The following is a 16,887-nucleotide window of genomic DNA, read 5'->3' on the forward strand; positions in this document are numbered from 1 at the left end:
CGCACGTGACGGGCCCGACAGCCAATCAGCGGCGAGGAGGGCGGGGCAATAGGACCACACCCCGCTAAGCCCTGCCCCCTCCCCGCGTTAAGCCCCACCCCCGGTACCCCCGAACCGGGACCCGAACCGGGACCCCCGGGCCCGCCCCAACCCCCCGGGCCCGCCGGGACCCCCGCCCTGACCCCGCCCTGACCCCGCCGCGCCCCCGGCCCGCCCCGGGCCCGCCCCCCGGCGCTGCCGCCGCTCCCGGAAGCCCCGGGCGGGCGGGGCGGGTCCGGGGCCGCCGCGGGAGCGGAGCCGAGCGGGACCGGACGGACCATGGTGGGGCCGGGGCACCGGAGGGCAACGGGGGGCGCGGGGGGCACCGGAGGGGGGCACGGGTGGGGCACCGAGTGGGGTACGGGGGTCCCCGGGATGTGTGGGGGCTCCGGGGTGCGCGTGGCGGAGCAGCCGGGGGTGGTCCCGGGTGTCTGTGGGGTGCAAGGGGGTGTCCATAAGGGGTGGGGGGCGCCCCTGGGGTGCTCGGGGGTCTCTTTGGGCTTTCTGGGGTGCGGGTGGGGTGGACATGGGGCGCTTGGGGTGCCTTGTGGGGGCACCTTTGGGGTACCTGTGGGGAGTCTGTGGGGTGTGGGGAGCGCTCAGGGGGTGTATGGGGCGCCCACGGGATGCTGGGGTGCCCGTGGGGGGCTTGGTGGGCTCCTTTGGGGTGCTGGGGTGTCTGTAGGGTGCTGTGGGGTGTTTATGGGGTGCCGTGGGGGGGTCCGGGGGTGCCCCTGAGCCCTGTCCCGTGCTGCAGGCGGGGGTCCCGGGGGCGTCCCCCGAGGCAGACGGCGCGGGGGGCTCGGGGCGCGTGCGGGCGCTGCAGCAGGAGGTGCAGGGGGTCACCAGCATCATGAGCCAGAACCTGGAGAGGATCCTGGCCCGGGGCGAGAACCTGGAGCAGCTGCACAGCAAGAGCCAGGACCTGGAGGCCACGGTGAGGGGGCACGGGGGGCGTGAGGGGGCACGGGGCACCTGCACTGGGCAGGGGGTCACCGGGGTGGGCAGGGGGCTGCCAGGGTGGGCAGGGGGTCACCGGGGTGGGCAGGGGGCTGCCAGGGTGGGCACAGGGCTGCCAGGGTGGGCAGGGGGTCACCAGGGTGGGCACAGGGCTGCCAGGGTGGGCAGGGGGTCACTGGGGTGGGCACAAGGTACCCACATTGGGCAGGGTGGGCAGGATTGTCCCCAGGGTGTCAGGGCTGTCCCCAGGGTGTCAGGGTGTCCCCAGGGTGTCAGGGCTGTCCCCAGGGTGTCAGGGCTGTCCCTGGGGTTTCAGGGCTGTCCCCAGGGTGTCAGGGCTGTCCCCAGGGTGTCAGGGCTCTCCCCAGGGTGTCAGGGCTGTCCCCGGGGTGTCAGGGCTGTCCCCAGGGTGTCAGGGCTGTCCCTGGGGTGTCAGGGCTGTCCCCGGGGTTTCAGGGGTGTCCCCAGGGTGTCAGGGCTGTCCCCGGGGTGTCAGGGCTGTCCCCAGGTTGTCAGGGGTGTCCCCGGGGTGTCAGGGCTGTCCCTGGGGTGTCAGGGCTGTCCCCCGGGTGTCAGGGCTGTCCCCGGGGTGTCAGGGCTGTCCCTGGGGTTTCAGGGGTGTCCCCAGGGTGTCAGGGGTGTCCCCAGGGTGTCAGGGCTGTCCCCACGTCCCTGAGCACTGTCCCTGCAGTCGGAGCACTTCCGCACCACGTCGCAGAAGATGGCCCGGCGCTACTGGTGGAAGAACGTGAAGCTGCTCATCATCCTCGGCCTCGTGGGCGTCATCGTCCTCATCCTCATCATCCTCCTGGCCACCGGCACCATCCCCACCTAGAGCCACTGTCCCCACGGGGACACGGCCACCCCAGGGCCCAAATACAGACGGGGGAGAGCCAGGGGGACTTGTGTGTGTGTGTGTGTGTGGGGTGGGGGACACAGGGGGACATGGGGGGGACACGGGTGGTGAGAGGGGCATGGGGACATGGGGGGGGACACGGGTGGTGAGAGGGGCATGGGGACGTGGGGGGATGCAGGGGGACATGGAGAGACACACGGGGACATGGGGGGGGACACGGGTGGTGAGAGGGGCATGGGGACAGGGTGGGGACAGGCCCCAGGGATGTGGGGACACTCACGTGGGGTCAAGAGGGGGACACGTGTGGGGACGCTGGCATGAGGGGATGCGTGGGGGGGGGGTGGGGGCCGTGCCAGGGCGCCGGGGGCCGTGCCAGGCACCGAGGGACAAAGGACACTGTGGTGGCACTGCCACCCTCAGAGGCTGGGGGGGAGGGGGGGGAGGGGCGGGGAGAGGGACATGGGGGGTCCCTAGGGACTCGGACACGGGGTCCTGGTGTGGCCCCATATCTGCAGGGACCCGGGGACACCCACACGTGTGGGGCTGTGGGGCCCTTTCCTGGGGACAGGGCAGTGCCAAGGACACGTGTCCGGGGGTCCTGGGGACAGGGGGGCTGCAGGGACAGGGGGACAGGGGGACATGGGGACATGGGGAGGGGGAGTGGGGTCCCGGTGAGCCCCGTCCGGGGGGCGGCCGCGGTGTCCCGGACTGTGGCCACTCGAGGGTGGCGGGGGGGCGGTCCCGGTCCCTCCCGGCGGGGGCGGCCGCTGGGGCCCGAGGCGGGACGGGTACAGGAACGGGCGCACCGGTACCGGCACCGAGCCCGACCCCGGCCCGCGGAACCGGGACCATGGTGAGTCCCGGCCGCCGCTGGCACCGCTTTCGCTTTCGCTTTCGCTCGGGGCCACGGGAGCCGCCGGACTCGGGATCCCCCGGTGCCGGTGCCTGTCCCGGTGCCTGTCCCGGTGCCGGTGCCGGGCCGCCCCCGGGCTCTCCCTGCCGAAGGGACGGACGCGGTCCCCGGGGCGGTGGGAGGTGGCCCGCGCGGGACTTTCCGTGTCCCTGAGTGTCCCCGAGTGTCCCTGCGTGTCCCGGCCCTGCGTGTCCCCTGCGGTCCCGGTGTCCCCGTGCGTGCCCCTGTCCCCCGGTCCCCATCCTCCGGTGGCCCCGACCGTGCCCGCGTCCCCGCGGTTTCCTGTCCCCCCTCGCGGTGCCATTGTCCCTGCGGTGCCCGTGTCCCCACGGCCAGGCTTTGTCCCCAGGGTGGTCCCCGGTGTGCCCCGGTCCCCGCAGGGCCCGTCCCCGCGGTTTGGTGTCCCCACGTTCCCCAGTCCCCGTTCTCCCGGTGCCCGTGCCCTCGGTGTCCCTGCCTGTCCCCGTGTCCCCTTGGCCGCAGTGCCCACATCCCCGGTGCTCTCCCCGTGTCCCCACGGGGTGCCCACATTGTCCCCCGTGTCCCCAGGCGGGGCTGGCGCGGTGCCAGCGCGAGGCCGAGGAGGTGGCGGAGCTGATGCGACAGAACGTGGCGAAGGCGCTGGAGCGGGAGGGACACCTGGAGCAGCTGCAGAGCCGGGCCCAGGACCTGCGACAGGCGGTGGGACACGGGGACAGCCCGGGACAGGGGGGTGGCACTGCGGGGACACCTGGAGCAGCTGCAGAGCCGGTGGGGCCTGGGGACACACATGGGTGGGGTGTGGCACTACAGGGACACACGGGGGGACACTGGGGACACAGGGACCGCAGGGAGGGGGAGCGGGGCTTTATGGGGACACGTAAACCCGGGGACACAGAGCCCAGGGGACACTGCAGAGGTGTGAAGGGAGGACCTGTCACAGGAACAGAGCCTGGGGTGACAGTCCAGGGACACCGAGCCCTGTGGGGGGACATAGAGAGTTCCAGGAGGGACAAATCATTGGGACATAGAGCCCTGGGGTGACCTAGAGTCCTGGGGGACACTGTGGGGACACCCAGGGGCTGGGGGACACTGTGGGGACACCCAGCCTGAGGAGGAGAGGCACCGGGGCCGCAGAAGGGCTGGGGGGTGTCTGTCTGTCCCCACATGTTCCCCCAGCCCCTGTGCAGCCCGTGGCAGTGTCCCCTGTCCCCTGTCTGTCCCCTGTCTGTCCCCCAGCCCCTGTGCAGCCCGTGGCGCTGTCCCCTGTCTGTCCCCCAGCCCCTGTGCAGCCCTTGGCGCTGTCCCCTGTCCCCGTCTGTCCCCCCAGCCCCTGTGCAGCCCGTGGCACTGTCCCCTGTCTGTCCCCTGTCTGTCCCCTGCTGTCCCCCAGCCCCTGTGCAGCCCGTGGCGCTGTCCCCTGTCTGTCCCCTGTCTGTCCCCTGCTGTCCCCCAGCCCCTGTGCAGCCCGTGGCACTGTCCCCTGGTGTTTATTTGTCCCCTCTGTCCCCCCAGAGCGAAGCCTTCACCCGCACCACGCGCACGGTGACGCGGCGCCAGCGCAGGCGACACCGGCGGTGGCAGCTGGTGGCCCTCGGCCTCGGCCTCCTCCTCCTCTTCATCCTGGGGCTGGCACTGGCGCTGGCCCTGGCACGGTCGTCCCCCGGGACTGTCACCAGCACTGTCCCCACCCCGCAGGGGGGGACCAAGCCCCCCCCCAGCACTGCGGGGACCCTGTGAGGACCTGAGGGACCACGATGAACAAATAAATGACAAACAAACACCAGGGCTTTTGGGGACAATGACAACAGTGAGTACTGTCACCCTGCAACGACACTAACCAACCAGTGGGACACCCTCAAGGAGATCCCACAACCAATAAACTGCAAAATCTGCTCTGGAGAGACCCCACAGCAAAAACCCAGCCAGCCCCACTGGAGGGAAACACCACAGCGAGCACCAGGAGCGAGACCCTGCACCCCCAGACCAGGAGGACGGACTGTGGGGACACCCTACAACAAGGAAACACCAGGGTCCAGGTTGGGATGACCCTACAAGATCTAGGAATCCAGAATCTGATATGAACATACCCCACAACAACAAACCAGCAGGACGGACTCTTGGGGAGACCCTACAATGAATAAACACCAGGTTCTGTTCTGGAGAGACCCTACAATAAATAAATAACAGGATTTGTTTGGGAGAATCCCTACAATAAATAAATAACAGGATTTGTTTGGGAGAGACCCTACAATAAATAAATACTAAGAGCTCTTTGGGAAGACCCTACAAAAACAGAGCAGTGGGATGAGCTCCAGGGTAACCCCACAAAAACGGAGCAGTGGGGGGAGCCCCAGGGTGACCCCACAACAACAAAAGGCCCTGAAATAACAAATAAACCCCCCAACCCACCTTGGGGACACCCTGCAACACACAGGAGCCACCCTGGGGACACCCTGGGCACACCTGGCCTCGGCCCCAGGTGCCACCAAGCTGGGCCAGGGGCAGGAGGGGACACAGAGGGGCCCTGGGGACACAGTGGCACCTGAGGAGAGCATGGGCACTGCAGGGAGGGGACATGGTGGCACCTGGGAAGGACCTGGCAGCCAGTGTCACTGCACGGGGCCACCCCACCTGGGCTGCTGGAGGGGACAGGTGGCAATGTGACACGTGGGGACCCAGGAGCTGTGCCACTTCCCTCCTGCCCGTGCCTCAGTTTCCCCGAGCAGTGAAGGACACCGGAGCCTCGCAGCACCTTTATTGACACCGGGGGGGTGGCAGTGTCCGGGCAGAGTGTGACACCAGCGTCACCCGGTGCCCCGGCGCTTGCTGAGCTCGTCCTGCACGCGCTGGCACAGGGCCCTGCGCAGGGGGGGCTCCAGGGGGCTGCGGGCACACACCCGCCGGGTCACCTCCTCGGCGCTGTCCCCCTGCCAGAGCCACCGTGTCACCCGTGGGGGAAGGGGCCAGCCCCCGGGGAGCCCCAGGGTAACCCCACTGCCCCCGGGGCACCCCCACTGCCCCCGGGACCCCCCCCAGGGCACCCCCACTGTCCCACGGACCCCCAGGGCATCCCCACTGCCCCAGGGACCCCCCCCAGGGCACCCCCACTGCCCCAGGGACCCTCGAGGACAGCCCCACTGCCCCACAGAACCCACCCACGGCACCCCCACTGCCCCACGGACCCCCCCCACGGACCCCCAGGACACCCCCACTGTCCCACGGACCCCCAGGGCATCCCCACTGCCCCCGGGGCACCCCCACTGCCCCATGGACCCCCCCCCACGGACCCCCAGGACAGCCCCACTGCCCGATGGCACCCTCCGGGGTACCCCCACTGTCCCCGGGTCACCCCCACTGTCCCACGACCCCCCCCCACGATGTCCCCTGTCCCGCCGGACCCCCACCAGCAGCGCCCCGCGGCACCCCCGGGCGCCCCCCGGCCCCCCCCGCCGGTGTCCCCGGTGCCCCGTCCCGCACCTGGTGCACGATCACGGCCGTGACCCGCCCGTCGTCCCCCTCGTACTCGAGGCAGAAGAGCCGCGGCCCGCGGGCCGGGTCCGGGGGGGCCCCGCGGCTCTCGGGGGGCGGCCCCGCGCTGGCATCGCCCCCGGGCCCGCCTGCGGCACCGGCCCGGCTCAGCGGGGACACCGGCACCACCGGGGGGCAAACCGCGGGCACCCCACCCCGGGCACCCCCACCCCGGGCACCCCCACCCCGGGCACCCCCATCCCGGGCACCCCCACCCCGGGCACCCCCATCCCCGGGTACCCCAATTCCCGGTGTCCCCATCCCCGGGCACCCCCATCCCGGGCACCCCCACCCCGGGCACCCCCACCCCGGGCACCCCCAGCCCCGGTGTCCCCATCCCCGGTGTCCCCATCCCCACCCCGGGCACCCCCACCCCGGGTGTCCCCATCCCCGGGTACCCCCATCCCCGGTGTCTCCATCCCCGGTGTCCCCATCCCCGGTGTCCCCATCCCCACCCCGGTGTCCCCCGGGCTGTCGCCCCCTCCCCTCCCCACCCCGAGCTCCCCCAGCCCCGCTCCCTCCCGCACTCCCGGCCCCGTTCCGCAGCCGCCCCGGTCCCCCCGGTCCCCGCTCACCGCCGCCCCGGTGCGGCCGGTACACCTGCTGGTCCCCCCGTTCCCCCGTCCCCCCGGTCCCCGCTCACCGCCGCCCCGGTGCGGCCGGTACACCTGCTGGTCCCCCCGTTCCCCGGTCCCCCCGGTCCCCGCTCACCGCCGCCCCGGTGCGGCCGGTACACCTGCTGGTCCCCCCGTTCCCCGGTCCCCCCGGTCCCCGCTCACCGCCGCCCCGGTGCGGCCGGTACACCTGCTGGTCGGGCCGCCGGGGCCGCGCCGGGCCCGGTGTCAGCCGCGTCCGCGCTCGGCCCCGCGCCTGCCGCACCGCGCGGTCGTACGCGTCCCTGGGACCGGCGGGACAGCGGGGTTAGCGGCTGAGGGGGACCCGGGGCACCGGCGACGGGGATCCCGGGGGGGGGGGGGGGCGGGCCGTTGCCGGTGCCGGTACCTGGCGAGCTGGTTGCGGCGGATGTGCCGCACGAAGCCGTGGCTCATGTCCAGCCGTCCCCCCGGCCGGCAGCGCCAGCCCGGGGCCGCCGCTGCGGGCGCCGCCGCCTCCATCCCGGTACCGGCGGCGGGGTCGGTACCGGGGCGCGGCGCCTTTAAGAGCCCCGCGGGCCCGGCGCGCCGCCGCCAGGGGGCGCCGCAGCGCGCAGGCGCGGTAGCGCCTCTTCCCGGAGCGGCGGCCGCGCATGCGCGGGGTAGCGCAGACGGTTTGACCCCGCGCCGCGCATGCGCACAGCGCCGCCGCCATGTCGAGCCGCGGGCGGCGGGACCGCGACCCCCGCGACCCCCGGGAGCCCCGCGGGGCCTCCTCCCGCAGCCGCCGCGACGCCGACGGAGAGCGACCGCGGGGCCGGCGGGACTCGGAGCGGGAGCGCGCGCGGCGGGAGGCGGCGGAGGCGCTGCCGGTGGATCTCGCGCGCGTCAAGCGGGAACCGGGCACCGGCACCGGCAGCAGCGTTTGGGGGGGCTCCGGTACTGCCGGCCCCGCCGCGCCCGTGCGGGTGAAGAGGGAGCGGGAGCCGGATGGAGACTCCGACCCTGAGCCCGAGCCCGCCGGTGGGAACCGGGAGGAAGGGATGGGACCGGAGGGCTGAGGGGACACGGGGCTGTGAGGGGGGTCTGGGGTGTCCCGGGATGGGAGTGGGGTGTCTGGGGGGGTTCTGGGACTGGGGGTCACCAGGGTCGCTGGTCTGGGGTGCTGAGCTCAGCTCCGGGCAGGGTTTGGAGGCACCGGGGGCAGCTGGGGCTCAGCCCCGGGGAGGTGTCGCGGAGGGGGGCTGGGGGGGATCATCCTCGTGCTTTTGGGGTCCCGTGCCCCCCTTTTCACGCCCTGCCTCCTCCCCAGTGCGTTACGGGCGCTTCGACCCCGAGGACCAGCGCAGCCGGCACTGCCCCTACCTGGACACCATCAACAAGTGGGTGACGGGGCTGCTTTGGGGTGCCCCCCTGCTGCCCCCCAGCCCCCTGACACCGCTGTCCCCCCAGGAGCGTCCTGGACTTCGACTTTGAGAAGCTCTGCTCCATCTCCCTGTCCCACATCAACGTCTACGCCTGCCTCGTCTGCGGGAAGTACTTCCAGGGTGAGACCCCGCTCTGGGGCTGCTGGGGCATGGGGACAGCGGGGACAGGGGGGCTGCTGGGGAGCCTCCAGAGGGCAGAGCCCCTGTTTGTGCCCGGGGGATCCTTTCTGTGCCCCTGCCCCTGGCACGGTGCTTGGTGCTGTGCCTGGTGCCATCCCCGGTGCCATCCCCGGTGCCCGTGTCCCCGCAGGCCGTGGGCTGAAGTCACACGCCTACATCCACAGCGTGCAGCTGAGCCACCACGTGTTCCTCAACCTGCACACGCTCAAGTTCTACTGCCTGCCCGACAACTACGAGATCATCGACTCCTCCCTCGAGGACATCACGGTCAGGGGCCCAGAGCTGAGGGGTTTGGGGGGGATCACCCCAGAACTGAGGGGTTTGGGGCGGGAACTGCCCCAGAGCTGAGGGGTTTGGGGGGGATCACCCCAGAACTGAGGGGTTTGGGGCGGGAACTGCCCCAGAGCTGAGGGGTTTGGGGGGGATCACCCCCAGAGCTGAGGGGTTTGGGTGGGGGCACCCCATCTCTGAGGGGTTCAGGTTGGGTTCCCCATCTCTGAGGGGTTCAGGTTGGGTTCCCCATCTCTGAGGGGTTCAGGGTGGGGTCCCCAGCTCTGAGGGGTTCAGATTGGGGTCCCCATCTCTGAGGGGTTCAGGTTGGGGTGCCCAGCTCTGAGGGGTTCAGGTTGGGGTCCCCATCTCTGAGGGGCTCAGGTTGGGGTGCCCATCTCTGAGGGCTCTGTCCCCCCACAGTACGTGCTGAAGCCCACCTTCACAGCCCAGCACATCGCCCACCTGGACAAGCAGGCCAAGCTGTCCCGGGCCTACGATGGCACCACGTACCTGCCTGGCATCGTGGGGCTCAACAACATCAAGGCCAACGACTACGCCAACGCTGTGCTGCAGGTGACTCCGGGGTGAAGCTTCCTTTTGGGGTGAACCCCCCAAAACATCGCTGTGGGTCTCGCAGGGAGCAGCCACACCTGCTGAGCGTGTCCAGGCTTCATTCTGGGCTGAAACCCTCCCAAAATCCTGCTTGCTCTGGGGGTCTCAGGCATGAGTCCCACCTCTTTTCCCACAGCATGTGCACGTGGGGGATGCTGCCTTCATTTTGGGCTGGATCTCTTCTGAAATCCTCCTAAAATCCCACTCTGGGGGTCCTGAGGGTGAATCCCACCCTCTCTTCTACCGGCATTACACTGGGGGGGGTGCAGCTGGCCTTTTAGGGTGAAAGCCCCCCAAAACCCCACCCAAACCCCTCTGTGGGGCTGACAGGGATCATCCCCACTTCTGGATCTTTTCCAGCTCAGGCTGTTCTGGGATTTTGCACCCACAGCAGTGCAGGGTCTGCCCCAAACTCCTCTGTGGGGCCACAGGCATCATCCCCACCTCTGGATCCTTTCCAGCTCTGACTGTTTGAGATCCCTCACCCACAGCAGTGCAGGGTCTGCCCCAAAGCCCCCCAGATCCCCCCCCATGGGGGTCCCGGGGCTGAACCCCCCTGCTCTGTCCCCAGGCCCTGTCCAACGTGCCTCCCCTGAGGAATTATTTCCTGGAGGAGGAGAACTACCGGCGCATCCAGCGCCCGCCCGGCGACATCATGTTCCTGCTGGTGCAGCGCTTCGGGGAGCTCATGAGGAAGCTCTGGAACCCCCGCAACTTCAAGGCACACGTGTCCCCCCACGAGATGCTGCAGGCCGTGGTGCTCTGCAGCAAGAAGAACTTCCAGATCACCAAGCAGGGTGGGGTTTGGGGCTGCAGGGCTGGGGGGCAGTGCTGGCTTTGAGGGGAAGAGCTGGGGGTGCAGGGCTGGGCCTGGGGGCTCTGGATTTGGGGTGCAGGGCTGGGCCTGGGGGCTCTGGATTCAGGGGCAGACCCAGCAGGATCCAGGCTCAGCCCCAGCTCTGCTGTTGCAGGGGATGGGGTGGAGTTCCTGTCCTGGTTCCTGAACGCTCTGCACGCGGCGCTGGGCGGCACCAAGAGGAAGAAGAAGAGTGAGTGCAGGGAGGTTCTGGGGGGGCCCTCGGGGGCTGCTGTGCCCCCACTGAGCCCCCCTTGTCCCCCCAGCCATCGTCACCGACGTGTTCCAGGGCTCCATGCGCATCTTCACCAAGAAGCTGCCACACCCTGACCTGGTGGGCCTGGGGGGAATGGGGGTGTTGGGGTGCAGTGGGGGGTGCCAGGGTGTGGTGGGCAGTGCTGGGTGTTGGGGTGCAGTGGGAATGGCAGGGTCAGAAAAAGGGGTGTTGGGGTCAGATGGGGGTGGTGAGGGCTGGTTTGGGAGCGGTGGGGTTCTGACAGGGACTTTGGGTCAAATGAGGAGTGGGATGGGGTTAAATGAGGAATGGGGGGGTTATTGGGGTATGGTGGGGGGTCTTTGCATACAACAGAGGGGTATTGGGGTCCAGTGGGGGTGGAAAGGTCAAATGAGTGGTGGGAGGGTCCAGTGGGGTGATGGGTCCAATGGGGGGTGATGGATCCAACGGGGGCTGATGGATCCAAGGGGGGATGTTGGATCCAAGGGGGGTGTTGGGTCTGTTTGGGGTGTGAGGGATCCAGCAGGGCTGATGTGTGCAGTGGGGCTGTGGGGTCCGGGGGGCTGATGTGCCCCTCGGGGCTGCCCTGTGCCCCACGGGGTGCCCCCAGCCCGCGGAGGAGAAGGCGCAGCTGCTGCAGAACAGCGAGTACCAGGAGCGCATGGTGGAGTCCACCTTCCTGTACCTGACCCTGGACCTGCCCACGGCGCCGCTCTACAAGGACGAGAAGGAGCAGCTCATCATCCCCCAGGTGCCCCTGTTCAGCATCCTGGCCAAGTTCAACGGCAGCACCGAGAAGGAGTACAAGACCTACAAGGAGAACTTCCTGAAGCGCTTCCAGCTGACGCGCCTGCCACCCTACCTCATCTTCTGCATCAAGCGCTTCACCAAGAACAACTTCTTCGTGGAGAAGAACCCCACCATCGTCAACTTCCCCATCACGTGAGCCCTGGGGAGGGGGCTCGGGGGCTGGGAGCTCCTGGGGAGGGTCACAAGTGTCTAAGGGGAGATTGGGGGTATTGGGGGGGTTGGAGGCATCTGGAGGGGGTTGTAAATGCCTGTGCGGTGCTGGAAACATCGTGAGGAGCTTTGGAAGCACCTGGGCCAGAGGAGTAGAAGAACCCAGGAATTTGAAGGTGTTAGGGGAATATGTGGGTGTCTGGGGGTCTTCTTAGGCGTCCATGTGGGCTTTGAGTGGCTTTTAGACATCAAAAAGGTGTCTGAAGGCACCTGGGGGGCGTTTCTGGGCACCTGGGGGTGTTGGGGAGTTTGTAACACTTGGGAGGGGGATGTAGGTGGGTGAGGGGGCGTGGTGGGCATCTGGGGGGCACTGCAGCAGTCCAGGAGGGACGGTGAGCCCCGTGTGTGAGGGTGCCCTGGGTGCCCAGGAACGTGGACCTGCGGGAATACCTGTCGGAGGAGGTGCAGGCCGCGCACTCCCACACCACCTACGACCTCATCGCCAACATCGTGCACGACGGGAAGCCCTCGGAGGGCTCCTACCGCATCCACGTCCTGCACCACGTGAGTGTCCCCTCCCCGGGGGGCTCGGGGGGCCACGGGGACCCCCTGAGTCACCCCGTCCCCTCCCGGGTCCTGGCAGGGCACAGGGAAGTGGTACGAGCTGCAGGACCTGCAGGTGACCGACATCCTGCCCCAGATGATCACCCTGTCCGAGGCCTACATCCAGGTGAGGGGGGACAGGGGTACCCCCAGAACGTCCCCTGACACCCCCTCAATGTCCCCTGACACCCCCAACCCTCTCCTGTGCCCCCCAACCCCCTCCTGCTCTCCTGCAGATCTGGAAGCGACGCGAGGAGGACGAGACGAACCAACAAGGAGCCTGAGAGCCTTGGGGACAGCCAGAAACCCCCTTGGGGACACCCCCAGCTCCCCCTCAGGGGCATCCCCAGCCCCCTAGGGGTACCCTGAGACCCCTTTAGGAGCACCCCAAGCTCCCCCGTGGACACCCAGAGACGGGCAGGCGCACCCAGTGCCCCATGGGGACCCCCCCAGTCCCCCCAGAGATGTGTGCATCCCAGTAAATGCCACCCCCTATTTTTGTAACTCATTTTCACCTCTTCTCTGCTTTGGGTTTGGGGGGGTTTGTGGTTTCTGCTGCTTCCCGTGACACCCCCAGCACCCTGTGAGCCCCAAAACCCCCAAACGCTGAGGCAGAGCTGCATCCAAGCTTTATTGGGCAAAGCTGGGGGGTCCCGGTGCCCCCCTACAGCCAGACGTGCTCCTGGCAGTGCTGCAGGGCCTGCAAGGGGGGCGGGGGTCAGTGGGGGCCGCAGGGGGTGGCAGCCCCCCGTGCCCCCCGTGCCCCCCGTGTCCCCACTCACCTGGCAGCGCCGTGCAGCCTCCGGGCCCGAGCACCAGAAGATGGGGCCCAGGGCACAGGGCCCCAGGGACAGGGACAGCGCAGGGACAGGGACATCTTTGGGCTCCTGGGGAGGGGACACGGCCGTGAGGGGCTCCCCCAAGGGTGGGGGCACCCCAGGACCCCCCAGGCCCCCTCCCCAGGGTGTGCTTGTGGACTCTGGCACTGTTCTCTGCAGGGAGGGTGGCACTGGCTGGGTACTCGCTGTGTCCCCAGGGGTGACAGGACTGTGACAGCCCAGGATGTGTCCCCAAGGACTGTGGCACTCAGGATGTGTCCCTTTGGGGCTGCACCAGCATTTGTGTCCCTGGCGTGGCTCCTGGGGATCGTGACACTCAGGGGTGTGTCCTCGGGGCTGTGACATGTCCCCTCAGTGTCGTGTCACCCTGGGGTGCCCTGTCTCCTCCTGGGGGCCATCCCCCCGGCCGTCCCCCTCGTGGTCCCCCTCACCTCCTCCCTGACACAGTCGGCCAGCCGCACCACGATGGCCTCCAGCACCCAGGGCGGTGGCAGCGTCCCCGCCTGCTGGATGTCGCCGCCGTCGCCGCTGTCGCCGCTGCGGCAGGCCAGGAACAGGCGGCAGAGCAGGCGCGGCCCCAGCCGGCCCAGCAGCCCCTCGAGCGCCAGAGCCGCGTAGCGCTCGGCCAGGCACTGGCAGGCCCCGGCCACCGGCAGCGGCAGCGCCCGGCACAGCCCGGCCACCGCCGCGGCCACCGAGCCCACCGGGACCGCGGCCTCGGCCCGCGCCACCAGCGAGCGGCACAGCCAGCACAGCGGCAGCGGCAGCGGCAGCGCCCTCGGGGACAGCGCGGGGCCCTGCGGGACAGGGGACACTGCGGGGGACACTGCAGGGGACAGGGGATACTGCGGGGGACAGGGACACTGCACGGGAGAGGGGACACTGCACGGGAGAGGGGACACTGCAGGGGACACTGCAGGGCACAGGGGACACTGCAGGGGAGAGGGGATACTGCGGGGGACAGGGGACACTGCGGGGGACAGGGACACTGCGGGGGACACTGCATGGGAGAGGGGACACTGCAGGGGACACTGCAGGGCACAGGGACACTGCATGGGGAGAGGGGACACTGCAGGGGACACTGCAGGGGGACAGGGGACACTGCACGGGAGAGGGACACTGCACGGGAGAGGGGACACTGTGGGGGACACTGCAGGGGACAGGGGACACTGCATGGGGAGAGGGGACACTGCACGGGAGAGGGGACACTGGTGCTGGGGACTCTGTGTGGCTGTGTCCCCTTGCCCCCCAGCCCCACTGTCCCCCTGTCCCCATACCTGCAGGGGGGCACTGGGCCCCTCAAGGACGGGCAGGGCCAGCTCAGGCTCCCAAAGACACATCTGCAGCTTGGTACAGACCCGGGGATTCTGTGGGGCACACAGTGTCACTCGGCTGTCCCCAAGGCCCTCGGGGTGGCCCTGGGTGCCACGCTGTGCCCCCTGCCCCCACGTCCCTGGCGGCCACAGCGTCCCCAAAGCCCCTCCCGTGCGCCCCAGTGCCACTCACGAGGTGCTGAGCTTCCGAGAGGAGCTGATGGACGAGCAAGTGAACCAGGCTCTTGCACGTCATCTCCACAAAAGGGACATGAGGGCACACCAACCCCACCGCCTCCTCTAGCACCGTCTGCACCAGGGCACCGACGGGGACAGCGACAGCGACAGCGACAGCGACAGGGACAGGGACAGGGAAAGCTACAGTGACACCCACAGTGACACACCCACAGTGACACCCAGAATGACACCCACTATGACACCCCCACAGTGACACAGTGACACCCACCATGACACCCCACAGTGACACCCCCACAGTGACACCCACAGTGACACAGTGACACCCACAGTGACACCCACCATGACACCCCCACAGTGACACCCCCACAGTGACACCCACAGTGACACAGTGACACCCACAGTGACACCCACCATGACACCCCCACAGTGACACCCCCACAGTGACACCCACAGTGACACCCACAGTGACACCCACCGTGACACCCCCACAGTGACATCCACAGAGACCCCACAGTGATAACCCCCACAGTGACACAGTGACACCCACAGTGACACAGTGACACCCACAGTGACACCCCCACAGTGACTGCCACCACTGCCGCACTCACCGCCACCACACCCCAGCCACTCCTGTCACCACTGGTGCCCATGGGGGGTGCCTGGGGCCTGGCACCCATGCCCATGGCACACACCATGGCACCCACCCTGTCACCTCACCACCGTGGCACCCAGTGACACCTGCCACCACTTCACCCACCGTTCCAGCACCTACAGTGACACGCAGGGTGGCATCTGGGACCGTGGCACCCTCAGTGGCAGCCACCACCTCATCAGCCACAGTGGCACTCCCCGTGGCACCTCCCTGCACTCAGTGGCACTTGCTGGCACCCACCATGACACCCAGTGACACCTGTGCCCGTGGCCCCCACGGTGACACCCCCAGGGGTGCCTGTCCCCACCCCCTGTGGCACCTCCACAGGTGACAGGCTGGAGATTTGGCGGAGGACGCGAACGACCTTCTGGCACACGTCACAGGTGTCCTGCGGGAGAGGACAGGGGGACATGGGGACACAGGGACATGGGGGAATGGCCACAGAGGAGGACAGGGACATGGGGAGCATGAGGACATGGGGATGTGGTGGCACAGGAATGTTGGGAGGTGGGACATGGGGATGTGGGGGAATGGGGACGTCAGGACATGGGGACCTGAAGGAAGGGGGACACGGGGACATGCGGATGTGAGACATGGGGACATGGGGACGTGGGACATGGGGACACGGGGACGTGCGGACGTGGGACATGGGGACGTGGGACATGGGGACACGGGGACGTGGGGACCAAGGGGGATGCGTGCGGACCTGGTGTGGGACCATGGTGGGAGGACTGGGACCCCTGTGGAGTTCTGGGGACATACAGGGGGCACAGGGAAGGAGGGAAGGGTGGAGGGACATCAGAGGGGTGCTGGGGACACGGGGGGGTCTCTCACCAGGTCGGGGGCGTCTTTCACCCCGTCGGGGGGTCCCTGGGTGAGGATGGGGCAGCGCCCCAGGGCCCCACAGCGCAGCGCCGTCACCCAGTCCTGGCACCAGGCAGAGGGGGGCACCCCACAGCCCCCCCCCGGCGCCCCCAAACCTGTGGGCACGGTCAGCACCCGGCCGGGGGGACCTGGCAACCCAGGACCCCCCAGAACACCCCCCTCAAGCCACCCCACCCAACAGCAGCCCTCCCGGGGGCACCCGGTATTGGGGACCCCCTGAATGAACCCTCCCCCTCCCGCACCCCCTCCCGGGGGGCGCTGGCACCGTGAGCCCCCCTCTAACCCCTCAGCACCCCCAAACCCCACTCCCGCCCTCCTGGGGGCACCCGGGTGGAAGGGACCCCCCCAGTGACACCCCCATACCGCATCCCATGCCCCAAGAGGGCTCCAGACCCCCACCCAAGGGCCCCCTTCGGCCCTTGCCAGGGTCTGTGCCCCCTTCACTTCAGCACAGGGTCCTTGAGGGGTCACCCGGCTCTGGGGACACCCAGCTTTGGGGGCACCCGGCTCTGGGGACACCCAGCTTTGGGGACACCCGGCTCTGGGGGTGCCCAGCCCTGCAGGCTCCCCCAGCTCCAGGCTCCCCCAGGTGTGGGGGGCACGGGCCGTACCTGGCGTGGTCCCGAGCAGGGCGAGGAGCAGCGGCAGCGCCAGGGCCATGGCTGGGGACAGGGCTGAGCGCGGGGACAGCGCGGGCAGGGCCGAGCCCGAGGGCTCTTAAAGCCCCGCGGGGCAGGCGGGATGTGGCCGCTGGGGCCGTGCCAGCTCACGGGAACAGGTGTGTCACACCCACGGGGACACTGCGGGGCCGCCACCCCCGCCCGGCCACTCTGCTGCTGGCCCCACGCCCGGGTCCCCATTCAAGGGCCCCGTGATCCCAGCAGGGACCCCTTGTAGTGTCCCCATGTCCCCACTGAGTCCCCACTGCTGTCCCCAAGTTCCCTGTTGGGGTCCCCTGTTCCCTTTTGGGTTCACATTGGGGT

At 69.3% G+C, this 16,887-nt stretch overlaps 5 protein-coding genes across 6 annotated transcripts; 3 read left to right on the forward strand and 2 right to left on the reverse strand.

The window, feature by feature from the left end:
• The first annotated feature begins 122 nt into the window (after window positions 1-122).
• Window positions 123-1,891, forward strand: VAMP8 (vesicle associated membrane protein 8). Its single transcript, XM_084221673.1, has 3 exons — window positions 123-321; window positions 797-976; window positions 1,691-1,891. Exons 1-3 carry the CDS (start codon window positions 319-321, stop codon window positions 1,832-1,834), a joined length of 327 nt encoding a protein of 108 aa, XP_084077799.1. The 5' UTR covers window positions 123-318; the 3' UTR covers window positions 1,835-1,891.
• Window positions 1,892-2,623: 732 nt separating this feature from the next.
• On the forward strand, window positions 2,624-5,005 carry LOC311163192 (uncharacterized protein). 2 transcript variants are annotated; one of them, XR_014616768.1, is made up of 4 exons: window positions 2,624-2,708; window positions 3,318-3,449; window positions 4,263-4,557; window positions 4,653-5,005. XR_014616768.1 is itself a non-coding variant. In XM_084221951.1 (3 exons), the coding sequence occupies exons 1-3, from the start codon at window positions 2,706-2,708 to the stop codon at window positions 4,485-4,487; spliced, it is 360 nt and encodes a 119-aa protein (XP_084078077.1). In that variant the 5' UTR covers window positions 2,624-2,705; the 3' UTR covers window positions 4,488-5,005. The 2 variants fall into 2 exon arrangements, 1 of the variants encoding a protein (XP_084078077.1); XM_084221951.1 differs by having other exon boundaries at window positions 4,263-5,005.
• Window positions 5,006-5,497: 492 nt separating this feature from the next.
• Window positions 5,498-7,453, reverse strand: LOC311163009 (UPF0561 protein C2orf68). The gene is made up of 4 exons (XM_084221674.1): window positions 7,281-7,453; window positions 7,058-7,176; window positions 6,228-6,367; window positions 5,498-5,677 (listed from the first exon to the last, which is right to left on the reverse strand). Exons 1-4 carry the CDS (start codon window positions 7,391-7,393, stop codon window positions 5,555-5,557), a joined length of 495 nt encoding a protein of 164 aa, XP_084077800.1. The 5' UTR covers window positions 7,394-7,453; the 3' UTR covers window positions 5,498-5,554.
• Window positions 7,454-7,567: 114 nt separating this feature from the next.
• USP39 (ubiquitin specific peptidase 39) lies at window positions 7,568-12,504 on the forward strand. The gene is made up of 12 exons (XM_084221900.1): window positions 7,568-7,894; window positions 8,184-8,253; window positions 8,324-8,418; window positions 8,609-8,745; window positions 9,172-9,324; window positions 9,935-10,160; window positions 10,335-10,412; window positions 10,486-10,553; window positions 11,065-11,396; window positions 11,843-11,978; window positions 12,058-12,144; window positions 12,254-12,504. Exons 1-12 carry the CDS (start codon window positions 7,585-7,587, stop codon window positions 12,299-12,301), a joined length of 1,740 nt encoding a protein of 579 aa, XP_084078026.1. The 5' UTR covers window positions 7,568-7,584; the 3' UTR covers window positions 12,302-12,504.
• Window positions 12,505-12,628: 124 nt separating this feature from the next.
• On the reverse strand, window positions 12,629-16,564 carry SFTPB (surfactant protein B; the record flags this gene model as incomplete). The annotated part of the gene is made up of 8 exons (XM_084221718.1): window positions 12,629-12,717; window positions 12,800-12,904; window positions 13,288-13,653; window positions 14,134-14,223; window positions 15,260-15,407; window positions 15,726-15,769; window positions 15,854-15,999; window positions 16,516-16,564. The coding sequence occupies 8 exons, from the start codon at window positions 16,562-16,564 to the stop codon at window positions 12,682-12,684; spliced, it is 984 nt and encodes a 327-aa protein (XP_084077844.1). The 3' UTR covers window positions 12,629-12,681.
• Window positions 16,565-16,887: the final 323 nt, after the last annotated feature.

Source organism: Fringilla coelebs (genome assembly GCF_963513975.1).
Source record: "Fringilla coelebs genome assembly, chromosome: 26".
NCBI lineage: Eukaryota > Metazoa > Chordata > Aves > Passeriformes > Fringillidae > Fringilla > Fringilla coelebs.